At 33.9% G+C, this 16,843-nt stretch overlaps 2 protein-coding genes across 3 annotated transcripts in view; one reads left to right on the top strand and one right to left on the bottom strand.

Annotated features, from left to right (window-relative positions):
• Window positions 1-542: 542 nt before the first annotated feature.
• On the bottom strand, window positions 543-8,176 carry LOC128209888 (uncharacterized). The gene is made up of 7 exons (XM_052914149.1): window positions 8,036-8,176; window positions 5,313-5,427; window positions 4,469-4,545; window positions 3,706-3,797; window positions 3,258-3,357; window positions 1,760-1,948; window positions 543-1,410 (listed from the first exon to the last, which is right to left on the bottom strand). The coding sequence occupies exons 1-7, from the start codon at window positions 8,099-8,101 to the stop codon at window positions 1,300-1,302; spliced, it is 750 nt and encodes a 249-aa protein (XP_052770109.1). The 5' UTR covers window positions 8,102-8,176; the 3' UTR covers window positions 543-1,299.
• The window catches only part of LOC128209873 (SH2 domain-containing protein 4B-like), a 28,513-nt gene continuing 19,839 nt past the window's right edge, over window positions 8,170-16,843 (top strand). The window contains exons 1-2 of one of the 2 annotated variants that reach the window (XM_052914139.1): window positions 8,170-8,278; window positions 12,683-12,808. In XM_052914139.1, the coding sequence (XP_052770099.1) occupies window positions 12,710-12,808 (99 nt within the window). In that variant the 5' untranslated portion in view covers window positions 8,170-8,278; window positions 12,683-12,709. The remainder of the gene's footprint in view (window positions 8,279-12,682; window positions 12,809-16,843) is intronic. The other variant, XM_052914132.1, reaches the window with a different exon arrangement.

Genomic DNA, 16,843 nt, shown 5'->3' on the forward strand with positions numbered 1-16,843 from the left:
GAAGAGTTTTTGGAGACCTTTCATGGAACAGTATTTGGGGTCACTAGGGTCAAGGTCACTGTTGAAGAACTTTAATTAGGGTTGACATATTGTGACCATGCTTGGTATATAGGATGAATTAATGGACACCTTTAATGGGATTGTGTTTGGGGCCCCTAGGGTCAATGTCACCGTTACTACTTTGTAATAAAAACTTTCAGGAAAGTAAAAAATGATTGAAAGGAGTAGAAGAAAACCTAGGAAACATCAAAGTATAAATCATCAAAGGGCCATAAATGTACGAGAGAGCAGCAGATGGAGTGTCAATCTCTCCTCTATGACGAACACTTGCAGAAAGATTCATGAAAAATCATGTTTGAATGAAACTGATGATAACATCCATGTTATTCTCTCCACCTAAAGACAGGCATTTAAAAACAGTTCAAATGCAACTTGTTTTAAGTTCTGTGGTTAAAAGTCATCGTTTTGGTGAATTTTAGTCAAATTGCATGCACTAGTGTATAAAAAAATATATTTTTATTTATCAATCACAACTAGAAACATAAAATTTCAAATTTATTCCCATGTAAGGTTTACATTTTATCATGAAATGACTTTCATAATGCTATTATGCTTGAAATACATAAACACATGTTTTTTTATTTAACATTTGTACCGTAACTTGAAATCAAGCTAGTCAATCAGCTATTCAAAATTTCAACAATATATGTGCCATGCTTAATGTTGATGTAATGTCAGAATGAATATACTAGTAATACAAGTCATTAACAAGCAAACACTTAACAACACAAATATGTCTGTTCTTACACAATTATCACAGAGTCAATAAACTGTCAAAACATGTGTGCATATATATATATTAAAATGAAATATGTATAAATAAAAAAAGGACATAACATAGCTTTATCCTGTAATGTTGTTTTCTTTTTTTTTAATTATCTAGAACTTGCACATTATCGCCTTTTGAGAAATATATATATATATACTCATTGCAAATATGTTTAGTAATTTCATGCATAAAACAGACAAACAAGAGTCAAGAGTACAATATACATTGTATACTTTGCATACAGTATATATGACAACATGAGATTTTTTATGTGGTCAATTAAACGGAATGACATCAGAAGAACATAGAATACCAAGGAAAATCCCGTAAAGAATAAATAAAAGGAAAATGAAAGTGAGGTACATTGTACATTGCAATTTATAAATAAATAATTGGATGCAATAGAAAAACCTATAAAACTATCCCAATCAGGCATTTTGTATATTCTATAAACTAATGTGTGTCCAGCGTTAATGTCCGGTTTCCATGGTAGCGGTCACCTGCTTCCTCGTGTCCTCAGGGCTCGTTACTGAATGTCCTATGGTTCTTGGGTCCTCAAAGATTTCATGGTCATTGCCTCCCTGCAAAACATGAATGAAACCAAAGTAATATTCTACTGTCAATATAAATAATCTGACATAACAATGACCTCCAATGTTTCCCAAGCACTACTACTTCCTTTAAGACATCAGGTCTGGTTTTCAGTTCTTGGGACTTCATTAACATTACACATTCAAACTGCACGAGTAATAGTGTTCACATCTTAACCTGACCTCAAAAGACAAGTCCGATTTAATTATGCAAGAACACTTCACAACAAATCCTAAAATTCTGCAGAACATGATGTGTAGCCAGTTTGGAGAGACCATCATAGTCAAATCAATTGTAATACAATACAATGTAGTTTCCTTACTGAACAAAATCCCATACCTCAAATGTTTTATCCCCGAAAAAGTGGATGTTGTTGAAATCTTTTTCCACAAATTGTAGACAGAATGTTTTGTTCCATCCTGTGGGGTAAACATCAAGGCTTATCTGACCACCGATGGCAAACTCCAGTCCACAACCTGCAAACTCTTTTTGTAGGGCAGCCTTGAACTTCTCACGGATTTTGTGCTCCTGAACACGAGAAAGACGTACAATGGAAACCATGTCAACTAACATCATCAACGTCCATTAGTGATGCTGAATTACACACTTTTTAAACTCATATATTTGCAGCTCTGAATGTGTAGACTTTTCACAAAATTGTTATGTTAAACACATCAGCAGCATGGAATGATGCAAGCAAATCTAAAAGTATTTAACACATTCAAAAGTCTCCAAACCAGTTTATTTCAAAGTCATACAAATATCATTCTAAATATTGTATATTCTGTTCTTGCAAATAGTCTTGACAAATCAAACTATATACTGAGAGTATTTTATGAAAGATTATGAGTTCAAAGTGACGCAACTTTTTGTCGCTTCATGCTCCTACATGGACTTGTGCAAACGATTTTCAATCAAGGCGACATGCTCTTGAAGTTAGTAAACTTTGGATTGAACCTAGCATATACGAAAATAAGTCAGTTATGTTATGTCACGCGTGTGGCGTTATTATAAATAATGCCGTAAAGCATGTTCTATTTTCATGCAATTTATCGTCTGATATTAGAAATAATTTAAAAATTACGCTTTCAGAAAACTTTCCTCACGACATATGTTCGTTGATTTCGTTTGGTAATGAGGAGGCAAAGTTGCAATATTTGATTGGAAAAAAACATTGAGCTTTCATAGATAAGAATGTACACAAACATTTCTTGAGAATAGCAATTCACTTTGTCTACAAATGCTTAACTATCTTGAAAATACATTTCAATTTCAATTAGCATGTAAACATAAGTTAGCAAGATTTCGATGATGACTCTTATGATTCTTTTTATCGTAAGTGATATTTTATTGATTGCATATTTATGTAAGAATTTGTTTGCTGTATGATAATACCAATACAAATGTTACAATAAGTAGATATCGTAAATGTTCCTTTTTAACCTCATTTCATTGTAATAATGTCTGTAAACCTGTTTCGAGTCCCTGCTGGCACAACAGTTTATCGCGATAATGTAACATTTAGGCTTGTTCGCATATGCATTTTTCTCTCTTTTTTGATATAAACATATTCTTTACAAATGCACATTTTGTCCCATTGTGTTGTCTTTCTGCTTGCAAATGTATATCTGATCATATCATTAGTATATCTTCACATGTACTTATCATGACATATTTCTTTTCCGTTTATTTTGTTAACACATGCATTTATATATTTATATGTTAATTAATATATGTATCTCGATCAGAGGAAATAAAGAGCATATATATGTACATGTAATATCTTAAGAAAAACAAGTAAAACAAAACATTCAATGAAATCAATATTTCACATTACCTGATCGTATATCCCAAACTCGTCCCTCTCAGCCTGGGAGCAACTGCGACCGACAGGACAGATGTTCAGCATGCTGCTGCGGAACTCTATAAATGTACCCCTGAAACATCGACATACAAGGAGATATTGAATTTTGTTTTTACATTTCTTATTTCAAATTCTTGGGTTCATGGGCTGTATTCATGAAACACCTTATTATTATAAAATGAAGATTTTAATTTTTCCTCAAAATGAGTTTATTTTTAACTTTTCCTAAAAATATGATATCATGCTACACGATTCATTTTATTTATAAGAAGATCTTGGAATACTTGTTTTTTTAAGTCAAAACCTTATTTCCTGCTTTGTGATCTTAAGTTCATATCTTACTTTGAAGGGTTATTCATTATTAACTACGACATGAATGTGAAGAATGAAGACAAAATCTATGTATTTTTCCTGTACACACCTCTTCGCTGGCAATGTCAGCTGTGACAAGTACTGGAGAGAGAAATTAATCACTCTCTGTAGAATCTCCTCTCCCATATGTTTCAATAAATTCTGTAATTAATGAAGCATACATCAAAAATAAAGAGAAAATGATACAAATAGAAAATATTTTTTTTTTCTTTTTTTTTTCCTCATTTCTTTCAGTGCTTAAAACAAATGATATTAAGATTACATTTTCTTAAAAGTTTCTTGACCTTTTATGCACAAAGAACAGTATTAAAATGATATATACAGGGTTCCCTCTGGGTTCTAAAAGGTTGTCGCCACTTTTTCGCGAAAGGCCCCCTTACAGGTCCAGGGCAGCTCCCTTGTGGGGTTCAAGCTCATGGGGTTTAAGCATTTCAAGAGCCTTAAATTGCATTTAATTAGCGCATTGTCGTGCAAAAACACAATATTTTGTTGTATTATAAAGTTTTTCTACATTAACAATGAGCATTAGACAATTGCTTAAGAGAGACAAATGAAAAAAACATCCTCAATCAATATGTGCAATCCCTTAGTGGCAATCCCTTAGTGCTGTTCCTAGGATGGTCTTTACATTAAGTGCAAGAACTATATATGAAACATTTTTCATCACAAATGGTCAGACATTCAAGAATTAGATGACAAGAGAAACTAGAGTAGTAAAGTCAGATAAAAGTACATAGCTCTTACATTGGATTAATGACAGTGAAGTTTTATAACAGTGGAGCCTGGTTAACACGAGTAACATTTTTCCATACCTGTTGTCCTATCTGCACACCATCTTTATATGCAACCAGACCATTTTCAGCAAACACATAGTCAAAGTGGTGTATCACTGAAATGTCAGCAGCAAATGAAGGCAAACAATCCTATGTGTTTTAAGTCATCAAAAAAATCAGGATAGTAAATTAAGTCTATAGATACCGAATTGATCCTAATAGATGGCCCTGCTATGCCATTTTACAGATCCTTTCTAACAAAACATGTCAGTAAAATTTGGTACTGGTAGTGTGATACCATACTGTAGTACACTAAGTAAAGACAAAAACACTGACCAAATGATTCTCTTACAGAAAATTAAACTTTTCAGGTTTTGAATCAGCATAAGCAATAAAAAAGAACCATAATCTGTGAATATTCCCAGAAAACAGGCCCTGCGTGTCTGTTAGGGTGTGCCTACTATAAAAGACAATTGTGGTGTTTCCTTGGCCATTCCAGGGTTTAACTGTAGCTGGGGCATATTTTTGTGGCCAAACATTATCATAACATACGCTACCATTTACAGGACAACCACATTAGACTGTATTCAAGAAAACAAGTTACAATGTGATTCCTAATATCAGCTTACAACAGTATTTCCAGTACAGCTGACATAATCTGGTCTTTAAGACATTTAAAGCACTGATCTAAAGTTCAAAATATTATAATCTACATGTATTTTATATTTGAAGCTCTAAATACATGTTAATGTTGTTGCATACATGTGTGTTTCAACAATTTAAAGATTTTCATTACATACCGGTATACATGTAACCTTTTCATTCTCACGTTGTCTGAATGGAACACATATACTGGCCCAGTGAGCCAAATATCTAAACCTACCATCATCTCCGCCCATCTGTTCAGCAATCTTGACGAGGTCAGACCCTCCCACCAGCCCAACTTTCACCTTCTTCCTCAACTCTTGCAGAAACTGGGCCATCACAGGCTCTATCACCTAGTAATGAAAGTTGATATTAAGTATTGATAAGTTTTATATTTATAAAAATCTTGGTAATACAGCACATCTAAAAAGGCTGTTAAGTTGGCTGCATATGATAGCTAATAAGTTGAAGAACTGGCCTTAAATTTGATAGGTTTTACATCGGAGGCTATGGTATTTATAAATATCTTGGTAATACAGCACATCTTAAGAGGCTGTTAAGTTGATTGCATATGATAGCTAATAAGTTGAAGAACTGGCCTTAAATTGATAGTTTTTACATCAGAGGCTATGGTATTTATAAATATCTTGGTAATACAGCACATCTAAAAAGGCTGTTCAGTTGATTGCATATGATAGCTTATAAAGCTATCTTTAATCTTCAATAATTGCATGACAGATCAGAATATCACTGTATGGTCTTATTCAGGTAGTCTTCATAATTTGTCAAACAAGGATTATTATTTTGAGTTCAATTTCTTGTCAAATCAGAATGCGTTTTTCAGTCAGATGATCAGTGATTTGTCAACCCTGTTGCTCTTGAACATTTGTGACAGTTTGTTGCTCTTGTTCACTGGGATGACATTGTTTTGATTGTTGTCAATTTATTAACTTTCTCAATTTATAAGACCCATAATTTTCAATCAGGTATTTATTCTCTTCGGTTTCCATCCATTTTTTTTTAACTCATTCTAATTTGTTAACTTTGTACTTATCATTTTGTTTGTTAGTCTGAGAAATTTTAATCCTTTTATGTTCATATATGTATCTGTTGTTTATGCTTTGATTAGTGATATAACATGTGGATTTTACTTTTATTTGCTTTCTCACTGCAAATGCAATACCTACTTGACTTTTATTTTGTCTCAATAGTTCAGACCATGTCACAGATCGCATATTTCGACATCTGTTAAAGAAGGTGAATAAGCCCCGATTCAAGCCAGTCACTAACCACTGCACTAACTGGACATCTAATAAAACTAGATGTAATGGCCATTTAAATCCTTAAAAAATATATGATAAGCCAATTAGGTTGTAGACATTTTTGGGTCACCTTGTCAGATTATGTCTTGGTATGTTATTGTCTAAGGGACACTTATTTTAGATATGGAAATTGTTGCTGTTGTTTTATAGGTTATAAAAGTCATTGACTGCATTATGGCTTGACCTCACTGTGTGTCCCATCACAACTTAATTGGTATTCAAATGCCAAAAGAGACATGATTTAAAACTAAGTTAAATTATAAGTGAATGCAATTCCTAGTCATATTGAGACTGTCATAAGATTAAGATAAGTTTTGAAATTTTAGCAATAGTCCCATAATCTCATTGGAGTTAATTAAACTTAAAATGTGGTCCTATCAATAGAATTGCCATAAAATATTTTTGATTTCTCCGACCCTGATTAAAAGATGATCAAAATATGTTTATTATTATATGCCAGAATAATCCTCTTGTGAAGGTTTATATTATTTTATTACAAAAAATGCTTCTCCTTATAATAAGTGGACTGACAAAGTTAAAGACAAATGCTTTAAAGTTAAGACAGAAGAGAAATCGTCAGATATTTTATATTGATTTTATGACCCCATGGTGGAAATCCACGTCTGTTGAGATATTAAAAGCAAGAATTAAACTTTCTTATTTAGAAGTTATTTGTTTTTATCCTTATGCATATTGTTAGTTGCATAAGTTTCTTACAAGAGTTGCATTTGTATGTGTGTGTTAAATTCCCAAATAAATATTGTCTTGACTCGTTTAAAGTAAATATTGATCATTGATATACTGATACAGGCTCTGATTTCATTGCATCGTAAAACAGCCGAGATTTGACATGATCCAGAACCAATATCTCTAAAGTTATGCCCAATACAATGAAGAATATAATTTTATGATATTATTATTGGATTTAAAAATAGCTTGTGAAGTTTAATAGCTTGCGACATTTTAGGGAATTTTAAATAGAAAACGAGGCAATAAGACATTCAACCATGTGCTGTGAACTAAGTAATTCTTTGGTTGACTGGTAACCCTCCTGGGGCCTAAAATACAAACTCCGCGATTACGGACAGCCGATTATTTCCTCTAGGCAGGGTGCATCACCCCATAAAAGTGGCCCAAAACAACTTGCTGAAATGGTTTCAGCCCTTTAGCTGCCAGGTCAATCAACATCCCTCATTTGTTGTTTATTGAAGTTCTATAGGTATGTTTAAATGCCATATCTAAGGCTCTTAAAATGCTTAAAGCAGGGTTCGAATATAAACTCGCATACTCGCAAAATGCGAGCGACATTTGCAAATTGCGAGTGACTTTTATTCAAGCTCGCAAAATTCTGCGATGAAGCGATTTCAACATGCCACCTGTTGAAACTCATTTTTTTTTAAACTAAATGTTTTGTCAATGTCAGAATGATTTCATTGCATGTTGTATTTCGGAAATTATAAACGGTACCTTGCGCTCGGTCCTTGTTTGAGCTGATGCAAGGTACTGATTCATCACCAATGAACACATTGTCATGTGTTTTCGCGAGTGTGACATTTTCTACCATTTCCTTCCAATAACAAAACAAATTCAAATAAATAGAAAGAAGGATTAATGAAATGGTAAAAATATCTTTTTCAACCTTTCTCGCCGCTGTTAACGTCCCATCAACGTCAAACAGGATAAGTGTTTGCGTGTCACGATTCATGTTTGTAAACAAATCTGTGTCGTACCAGACGCTTTTGTAGGGTTATTCAATCGAGGCGTAATCATACATGCACCGGTATTGACTTCCGGGTAGATTTGGAATTTTGCAAACTTTTATTGTTTATCTCTTAAAAGGGTTGTCACTCATTAGTCATCGCATGCAAACGCATACAACTGAGTAAGTAAACCTGCTATTGCGATAGGTACACTATATGTTAATATATTTTGTTAACTTTTGCTGAACAACTTGCAGTATTTACAAAATTTTGGGAAAATGTTCATGTTTTATTATTTCAAATTTAATGTTTTAAGAAGCATTTAATTGTTCAACTTAAACACTTAGTTGATTTTTAAATTTAACTGTTGTGTTGAAGAATTTATAAGTTAACAGCTCGTGTTAAAAGGAATTTTTTTTTGAGTTTGTGACATGATGGGATATGGTCATTATGGATTTTGAACAGAACCTGTGACACCTCTCCAGGGGCCGTTTTGCCACAGCTTTTAAAGTGTTAGTCACATTAAATCATGTGACTTAATATTCTATACATAAACCGCAGGATTTGTTGGTCAAATGGCCTGTATTTCTCCTACTACCACAAATATAAAAGTATGACAATGGCATCACAGATTTGTTTGTTTAGCTTTTTTAACAAGAAAGTATTAATAAGATTCATTATTAATCATATACACACAAATATGGCATTAAGTCAATCATCGCAAACATAAAATCTTCTTAATTTTATCGATTACATTTTCAAGTTATCAACTTCATGTCTGGTTCATGAGAGTAAATGCTCTTGTCTTAACATACAGTACACTCCACGCGGAACTACCACTTTCCTCGGTGACTTGGAGGCGATTTTAATTTATCGCGGATTTCTGCCGAGTACGCAACCTTTTTCCTCGCTAAATTTCGCCGAGTTGCACCGAGTTAATAATTTTCTATGGAGGGTTTTATTGCCGGTAGCGCCGGTGATCGTATCGGTTTATTGACCTAATCGCGGAACTCCGCGTTTTGTGCATCTGATAAAACAGTATTGAATAATTAGATAATTAATTTTTCAAAGTACAGTAAGTTTCTTTTTAAAAACAATTATCGAAAATTTCCATATCAATTTTCATCAGCATTGTCGTAACAACTGTTGTTTTTCACATTATGTAATTAAAAGATATACCATAGCGTGCGTCTGTGTTTGTTATTGTCATCTTTCTCTTACTATATTAAAGTGTTGAGAACTTAATTTGATTGGAGTAATGAAGGTGTTGAGAACTTTGTAAGTGTGAATATTTTTCGTTTTTTTTTTCCTAATTTGCATTTTACCTGACTTATTAATTAAACGTAGTTATCAATGGTTCTAAACTTATTTATTACGCATATAAGTGTAAATCCTTCATCAAGTTAATTAAAATCCCATTACACACCATTTTATACATGCATTAAAATGAATAACACATTCTATCGGCTCAGATCAAACAGTTACACTGTGTGACGTCACAGAGTTTTACCCACGAGGATCTCATGGCGAGCATGTATATTGTTATGCAGGATTAATGTGTCTGAGTGGTGTTTTCGAATGTAACTTAGTATTGCATTTCCAACATTAATTCATCACATTAAATAGTTACCTATATCATTGAATGTGTTGACTTTTATTGATGATTCAATAAGTATAACTGTACATAATTGCTTCTTACAGTCTACAAATGTGGTACAAGTTTTAAAGTTTATTGGCAGATCGTTTTACAAAAATGTCATGTCTTTGTTTTCTTAATCCCTTGATTGCCCTTGTTGTTTATTTAATCCTCCAATAAATATTTCACACTTCCTCTTTCTACATGCAATACATCGTTTAGGATGGGTATTTACTAATTAACTTGTCACAGTGGTGTTCGTATACGGTAAGGTAATCTAGCCAGGATAAAAGATGAAAATCAATAATCTTCGTCTGTGAAACTTGGTAAGTGTGAAAGTTACGATTGATGTCCTTTGGGTGTCCGAAAATTAGGTACGCGTAATAAATTATTTTTATAAACAATTACGGGTGTAGCAAAAATATCAAATAAATTAAACAGAATTAGATACAGTGGGAGATTCTTATCAGTTTTCCTCCGAGTTTCGCGGTGTTTTTACCTCCACGTGGCGATTGTAATTATACGGTCCACTGATTAGCCTTGGTGGGTGAACGAGTAAAAACGCTGAGGAAAGAGGATTATGATTAATTGGATGTCGTGTCCGCGATGACCAAAATCCGCCAAGGAAAACGGAAAGTGGTAGTTCCGCGTGGAGTGTACTGTATAGGATCGCTGGACTGATTCTGATTTAAACATTATGAAAGGCTGTGACAAAAAAACAAACCATAAATTTCATTAAGCATCATTGGTTTATTAATGGTGTTATTTTGATGTTTTTGGGGTTGGCACATTTTTGCTGGATAATAGAGTGACACTTGCACCAACACTAAGAAAGTTTTATTTATTTTTGATTTTGTTTGTTCGTTTACATTATAAACTACATTTCCAGCCAATCAAATTGCCTATCAGTTTCAATTAGAACATATTCGGTAATCTGGACTACTTATGGCTTAGAAGGGCAAAGTGAGTGTTTTGTAAAGCAAATATGAACAAGAAGACTCCAAAACTACCTAGAACCACTTTGTTTGTTGATTTAGCTTGTCAGCCTTCGATCACTGTAGAAAGTGTTTAATATTTCGTTGCGTTTTTCTACTCAATAATGCCTAGCCTTTTTATTAAATTTTATTTAAACACCAGTTGAATAACACTTCAACTATGTCAGTGCAGCAGATTCAAACATAGTTGTCACTTTCGTTATTTTCAGTTTTAACTTTTGTCAGTGAAACAACATTATAGTGCTTAATTATCATTTTAGATTTATTAACCATTGTGTAATAACTTCTTTTTTATAATGACGTCAACGTCAGAAATTGTTTAATCAAATACAAACAAAATGTATAAACCGAGTGCCGAAATAAGGGAATCCTGAACTTAAGCTATTTTGATACATGATTCTTTCCCTCTGTGTGCTGATCCACTTGACATGCTTATAATGATTTGTTCATTAAAGGGACTAGACACCAGATGGTACAACTGCAAGAAAAAAAGAAATTGTCAAAAACTTACATAAAATTGCCATCTTTGTGTACAACGCATTGAATTTCACTTACTGATGTTTCACTTGGCATCTTTCGCAGGTTTTGTGCATTTTTCAATTTGAAATTTACTGGTGTTGTCTACCATGTAAATCCCAGTAAGTTTAACAATAGTGTTAGTATATCTGACATCTATACTCATAAAGTAAACAGATATGATTTTACCTGGGAAACCATTTTTCTTTATTTTTAAATGGGGTAACTCAGATGAGACAGCAACATGATTGTTGCATTTATTCTTTTAATCACGTAAAATGATTTATTATTTGCCTCCTACTACATGTAGCTCACATTGACAATTCTGGGCTTGTTTTGAGGAAATACTGTATTTGCTGATTTTTTTTACCATCTGGTGTGTAGTCCCTTGAATGATATATACTTGATATGATTTTCAATGCCAAAACTGTTCCTTTTTATTTAAAAATGATAAGTGAGTTTCCTATAAATGTTTTATAGCAAGCTACCATTAACAATTTGAGATATTTGACCCCTTGAAATTTACACTTTGACTGAAAAATCCTATTTCTACATGTATGACAATTACTGAATTGGTTTCTTCAGTTTTATAATCGCTGGTGTAAATCAAATTAAAGAAGGAAAGCAGAAACTGAAACATCTGTGTACATTCTTGTAATGCACTTTTAAACATAGTATCTTTTAGCAGTTGTTATGTGTTTTAAGCTCACCTGAGAAAAAAGTGCTCAGAGTGAGCTATTGTGATAGGCTGATTGTCAGTCTTTGTCTGTCTGTCATAAGCCTCTGTCGTCAACATTTTTCTTTCAAACAACTTCTCCTCCTAATCTTTTCAACTAAACTAAGCAGGAATTTTCCTTGGGTCCTCTTCCAGATTCCTTCAATTATAGTAGTTCCATGTGGAACTCTGATTGCCCTGGCAACCAAAAGGAAAAAAAATCTGCTGACCTTATTCCAACATAACTTCCTTAGGCATCAATATATCAAATTTCTTCACCCCTACTGTGATTCATAAAAAATATGGCCACCAGAGGCGGGGCTAGTTTTCACTATATGTCTATATGGAAAACATTCCAAATCTTTTCTTCAGATACCATTGGCCCAATTTTTAAATCTTTTCAAAGAAATCTTCCTTAGGTGACCCTTTTATCATTTATTTATTTATAATTCAACTTCACAAACTTATTTATAGTAAAAATATGCTCTTTTGTGACAAGTTTTGAGACCAGGTTTATAAATTCAACTCAAAACAAATATTGTTAGAGTTATTGCCCTTTGTAACTTTTTAAATAATTACATATTTTTCATGTTTTTATATGGGCTAGTGTTTGGGTGGGCAGCGTCCAGTATGTTGTCATATCAATAACTTCAGAACCCTTTGTCCCATCTTGGCCCTCTTGTTTTACATTTCATACATCATTGACATTGTATGTATGTTTTAGTAGGTTGGTCACACACAAAAGGCCAGAATGCTTCAACAGATCTTGCAAGACATGTTCATTGAGCCTGACCTGCTGGCGGAACTCTCAGATGAACAGAAGCAAATACTCTTCCTTAAGATGAGAGAGGTAACACATTGTCATCTTTGGTTTAGAATTCATGTATAATTTGTTGCATGTCCATAAAAAATTATCTTTTGTTTCCTTTAAGTAATTATAAGCTCACCTGAGCACTTTTTGCTCAGCGAAAGTGCTCAGCGTGAGCTATTGTGATTGTCTGTGCGTATGTCTTCAATATTTGCCGTCAAACTCCTCCTAAACCATTGGGACAATTTCAAACAACTTTAACAGGAATATTCCATAGGTGGTCCTCTTCCAGATTCCTTCAATAATAATAGTTACATGCAGAACACTGGTTGCCAAGGCAACTCAAAGAAAAACTTTGAAATTCTTCTTCTCAAAATCCTCCTGCCTGATTTCAAAATAATTTCACAGAAATGATCCTTAGGTGAGCCTCTATTGAATTCCTTCACCTCATGTTGATTCATAGAAAAAAACATGTCTGTTGGGGGTCGAGGCTTCTCTTCACAATAAGTCTATATAACAAAAACTCCTCAGAATCTGTTGGCCGATTTTAAAATAATTAACAGATATGTTTCTTAGGTGACCCTCTATCCTTCACCCCATGTTGATTTATAAAAAAAAACAGGGGCAGGGCTACTTTTCATTATATGTCTAAATGAAAAACTGTGACGATCTTCTCTGCAGAAACTTTTGGTCAAAATTTCAAAATAATTTCACAGATATGTTCCTAAGGTCAAATTCCTTTACCCCATGTTGATTCATAAAAAACAAGGCGGTGCTAATAACTGCTATATGTCTATGGAAAACTTTGAAAATCTTCTCTTCAGTAATCATTGAAATAACTTACATCACATTGTGATTAAAAAAAACAAAACATGGCTGGCAGGGGTGGGGCTAGTTGACACTATATGTCTATATGAAAAACTTCTCTTCAGAAAACATTTGCCCTTTTTCAAAATATTGTCAAAGAAATGTTCCCCATATGATCCTCTTATCAAAATTATTTATTATTTAAACTTCACATATTGAAAATGAGTGAAAGTCAGACCTTACTACATTTTTATACGCCTGAAGGGTCGTATTATGTTATGGCCTCCATCGTCTGCCCGTCCGTTAGCAATTCCGTGTCCGGGCCATAACTTGGTAACTAATAAAGCGATTTTCAAATAACTTTATACAAATCATCACTGCATTAAAAGGATGTGTCGCGCGCAATTTCCAGGTCCACACCTCAAAGACTAGAATCACCATTGTGGTGCGTTAGCAAATCCGTGTCCGGGCCACAACTTGGTCACTAATAAAGTCATTTTCAAATAACTTTATACAAAGCATCATTACATTAAAAGGATGTGTCGCGCACAATTTCCAGGTCCATACCTCAAACACTAGAATCACCATGGGGGGGGGGGGGGGGGGCGTTAGCAATCCCATGTCCAGGCCATAACTGGGTTACTACTAAAGCAATTTTCAAATAACTTTATACAAGTCATCTCTACATTAAAAGGATTTGTCAAGCATGCTTTCCAGGTCCGTACCTCAAAGGCTAATTTCACTGGGGGGCGTTAGCAATTCCGTGTCCGGGCCATAACTTGGTAACTAATAAAGCGATTTTCAAATAACTTTATACAAATCATCACTACATTAAAAGGATGTGTCGCGCGCAATTTCCAGGTCCATACCTCAAAGACTAGAATCACCATGGGGGTGCGTTAGCAAATCCGTGTCCGGGCCACAACTTGGTCACTAATAAAGTCATTTTCAAATAACTTTATACAAAGCATCATTACATTAAAAGGATGTGTCGCGCGCAATTTCCAGGTCCATACCTCAAACACTAGAATCACCATGGGGGGGGGACGTTAGCAATCCCATGTCCAGGCCATAACTGGGTTACTACTAAAGCAATTTTCAAATAACTTTATACAAATCATCTCTACATTAAAAGGATTTGTCAAGCATGCTTTCCAGGTCCGTACCTCAAAGGCTAATTTCACTGGGGGGCGTTAGCAATTCCGTGTCCAGGCCACAACTTTGTGTTACTACTAATAAAGGAATTTTTAGAAAATGTGTCCTAGCCACAACTTTGTAACCAATAAAGCAATTTTTAGATAACTTTATACAAATTATTGCTACATTAAAAGGATGTGTTGTGAGCACTTTCCAAGTCCTGCTACTTTTAAACTTGTATTCTCAGATTTTCTAAGGAAGTTTCAGATATTCTATTTTTTTTATAAAAATATTTCATTTCATAAAATCTGATTCCATATTAGTACATCCTTCATTGCACTACTTACCAGTATGTATGTTGTTTTACAATTATTCTATGTTGTAAAAAATACTGTTGAACAAAGGTTTTTATTAGCACTGCTAACTTAAGTATCATTTAAGTTTCAATATTGGAAGTTTAAGCCTTTGTTGTAAACACTTCACACCTAGTAAGCAGTATACTAGCATAACCTAAATGTTTATTAAAGACCTCAAGCCGAATCTTCTTCGGGCGTATAATGCTCCGTTTCGCGGTGCTCTGGTTTAGTAAAGAGTTGCACAGAAAGGACAGAAAGTAGCCCAAACATGCTAGACACACATGTATACATTATAAACACACATAAAGGACAGAAAGTAGCCCAAACATGCTAGACACACATGTATACATTATAAACACACAAAAAGGACAGAAAGTAGCCCAAACATGCTAGACACACATGTATACATTATAAACACACATAAAGGACAGAAAGTAGCCCAAACATGCTAGACACACATGTATACATTATAAACACACATAAAGGACAGAAAGTAGCCCAAACATGCTAGACACACATGTATACATTATAAACACACATAAAGGACAGAAAGTAGCCCAAACATGCTAGACACACATGTATACATTATAAACACACATAAAGGACAGAAAGTAGCCCAAACATGCAAGACACACATGTATACATTATAAACACACATAAAGGACAGAAAGTAGCCCAAACATGCTAGACACACATGTATACATTATAAACACACAAAAAGGACAGAAAGTAGCCCAAACATGCTAGACACACATGTATACATTATAAACACACATAAAGGACAGAAAGTAGCCCAAACATGCTAGACACACATGTATACATTATAAACACACATAAAGGACAGAAAGTAGCCCAAACATGCTAGACACACATGTATACATTATAAACACACATAAAGGACAGAAAGTAGCCCAAACATGCTAGACACACATGTATACATTATAAACACACATAAAGGACAGAAAGTAGCCCAAACATGCAAGACACACATGTATACATTATAAACACACATAAAGGACAGAAAGTAGCCCAAACATGCAAGACACACATGTATACATTATAAACACACATAAAGGACAGAAAGTAGCCCAAACATGCAAGACACACATGTATACATTATAAACACACAAAAGGGACAGAAAGTAGCCCAAACATGCAAGACATACATGTATACATTATAAACACACAAAAAGGACAGAAAGTAGCCCAAACATGCTAGACACACATGTATACATTATAAACACACATAAAGGACAGAAAGTAGCCCAAACATGCTAGACACACATGTATACATTATAAACACACATAAAGGACAGAAAGTAGCACAAACATGCTAGACACAAATGTATACATTATAAACACACAAAAAGGACAGAAAGTAGCCCAAACATGCTAGACACACATGTATACATTATAAACACACATAAAGGACAGAAAGTAGCACAAACATGCTAGACACACATGTATACATTATAAACACACATAAAGGACAGAAAGTAGCACAAACATGCTAGACACACATGTATACATTATAAACACACATAAAGGACAGAAAGTAGCACAAACATGCTAGACACACATGTATACATTATAAACACACAAAAAGGACAGAAAGTAGCCCAAACATGCTAGACACACATGTATACATTATAAACACACATAAAGGACAGAAAGTAGCACAAACATGCTAGACACACATGTATACATTATAAACACACATAAAGGACAGAAAGTAGCACAAACATGCTAGACACACATGTATACATTATAAACACAC

Source organism: Mya arenaria, chromosome 2 (assembly GCF_026914265.1).
Source record: "Mya arenaria isolate MELC-2E11 chromosome 2, ASM2691426v1".
NCBI classification, from domain to species: Eukaryota; Metazoa; Mollusca; class Bivalvia; order Myida; family Myidae; genus Mya; species Mya arenaria.

Excerpts from the sequence above, each read along its gene's own strand:
- LOC128209888 (XM_052914149.1), bottom strand. The coding sequence starts at position 8,101 with ATGAATCGTGACACGCAAACACTTATCCTGTTTGACGTTGATGGGACG. Across the intron at positions 3,798-4,468 it reads GTGTGCAGATAGGACAACAG|AATTTATTGAAACATATGGG; the intron begins GTATGGAAAAAT and ends CATTAATTACAG. Across the intron at positions 1,949-3,257 it reads AGTTTGGGATATACGATCAG|GAGCACAAAATCCGTGAGAA; the intron begins GTAATGTGAAAT and ends TCTCGTGTTCAG.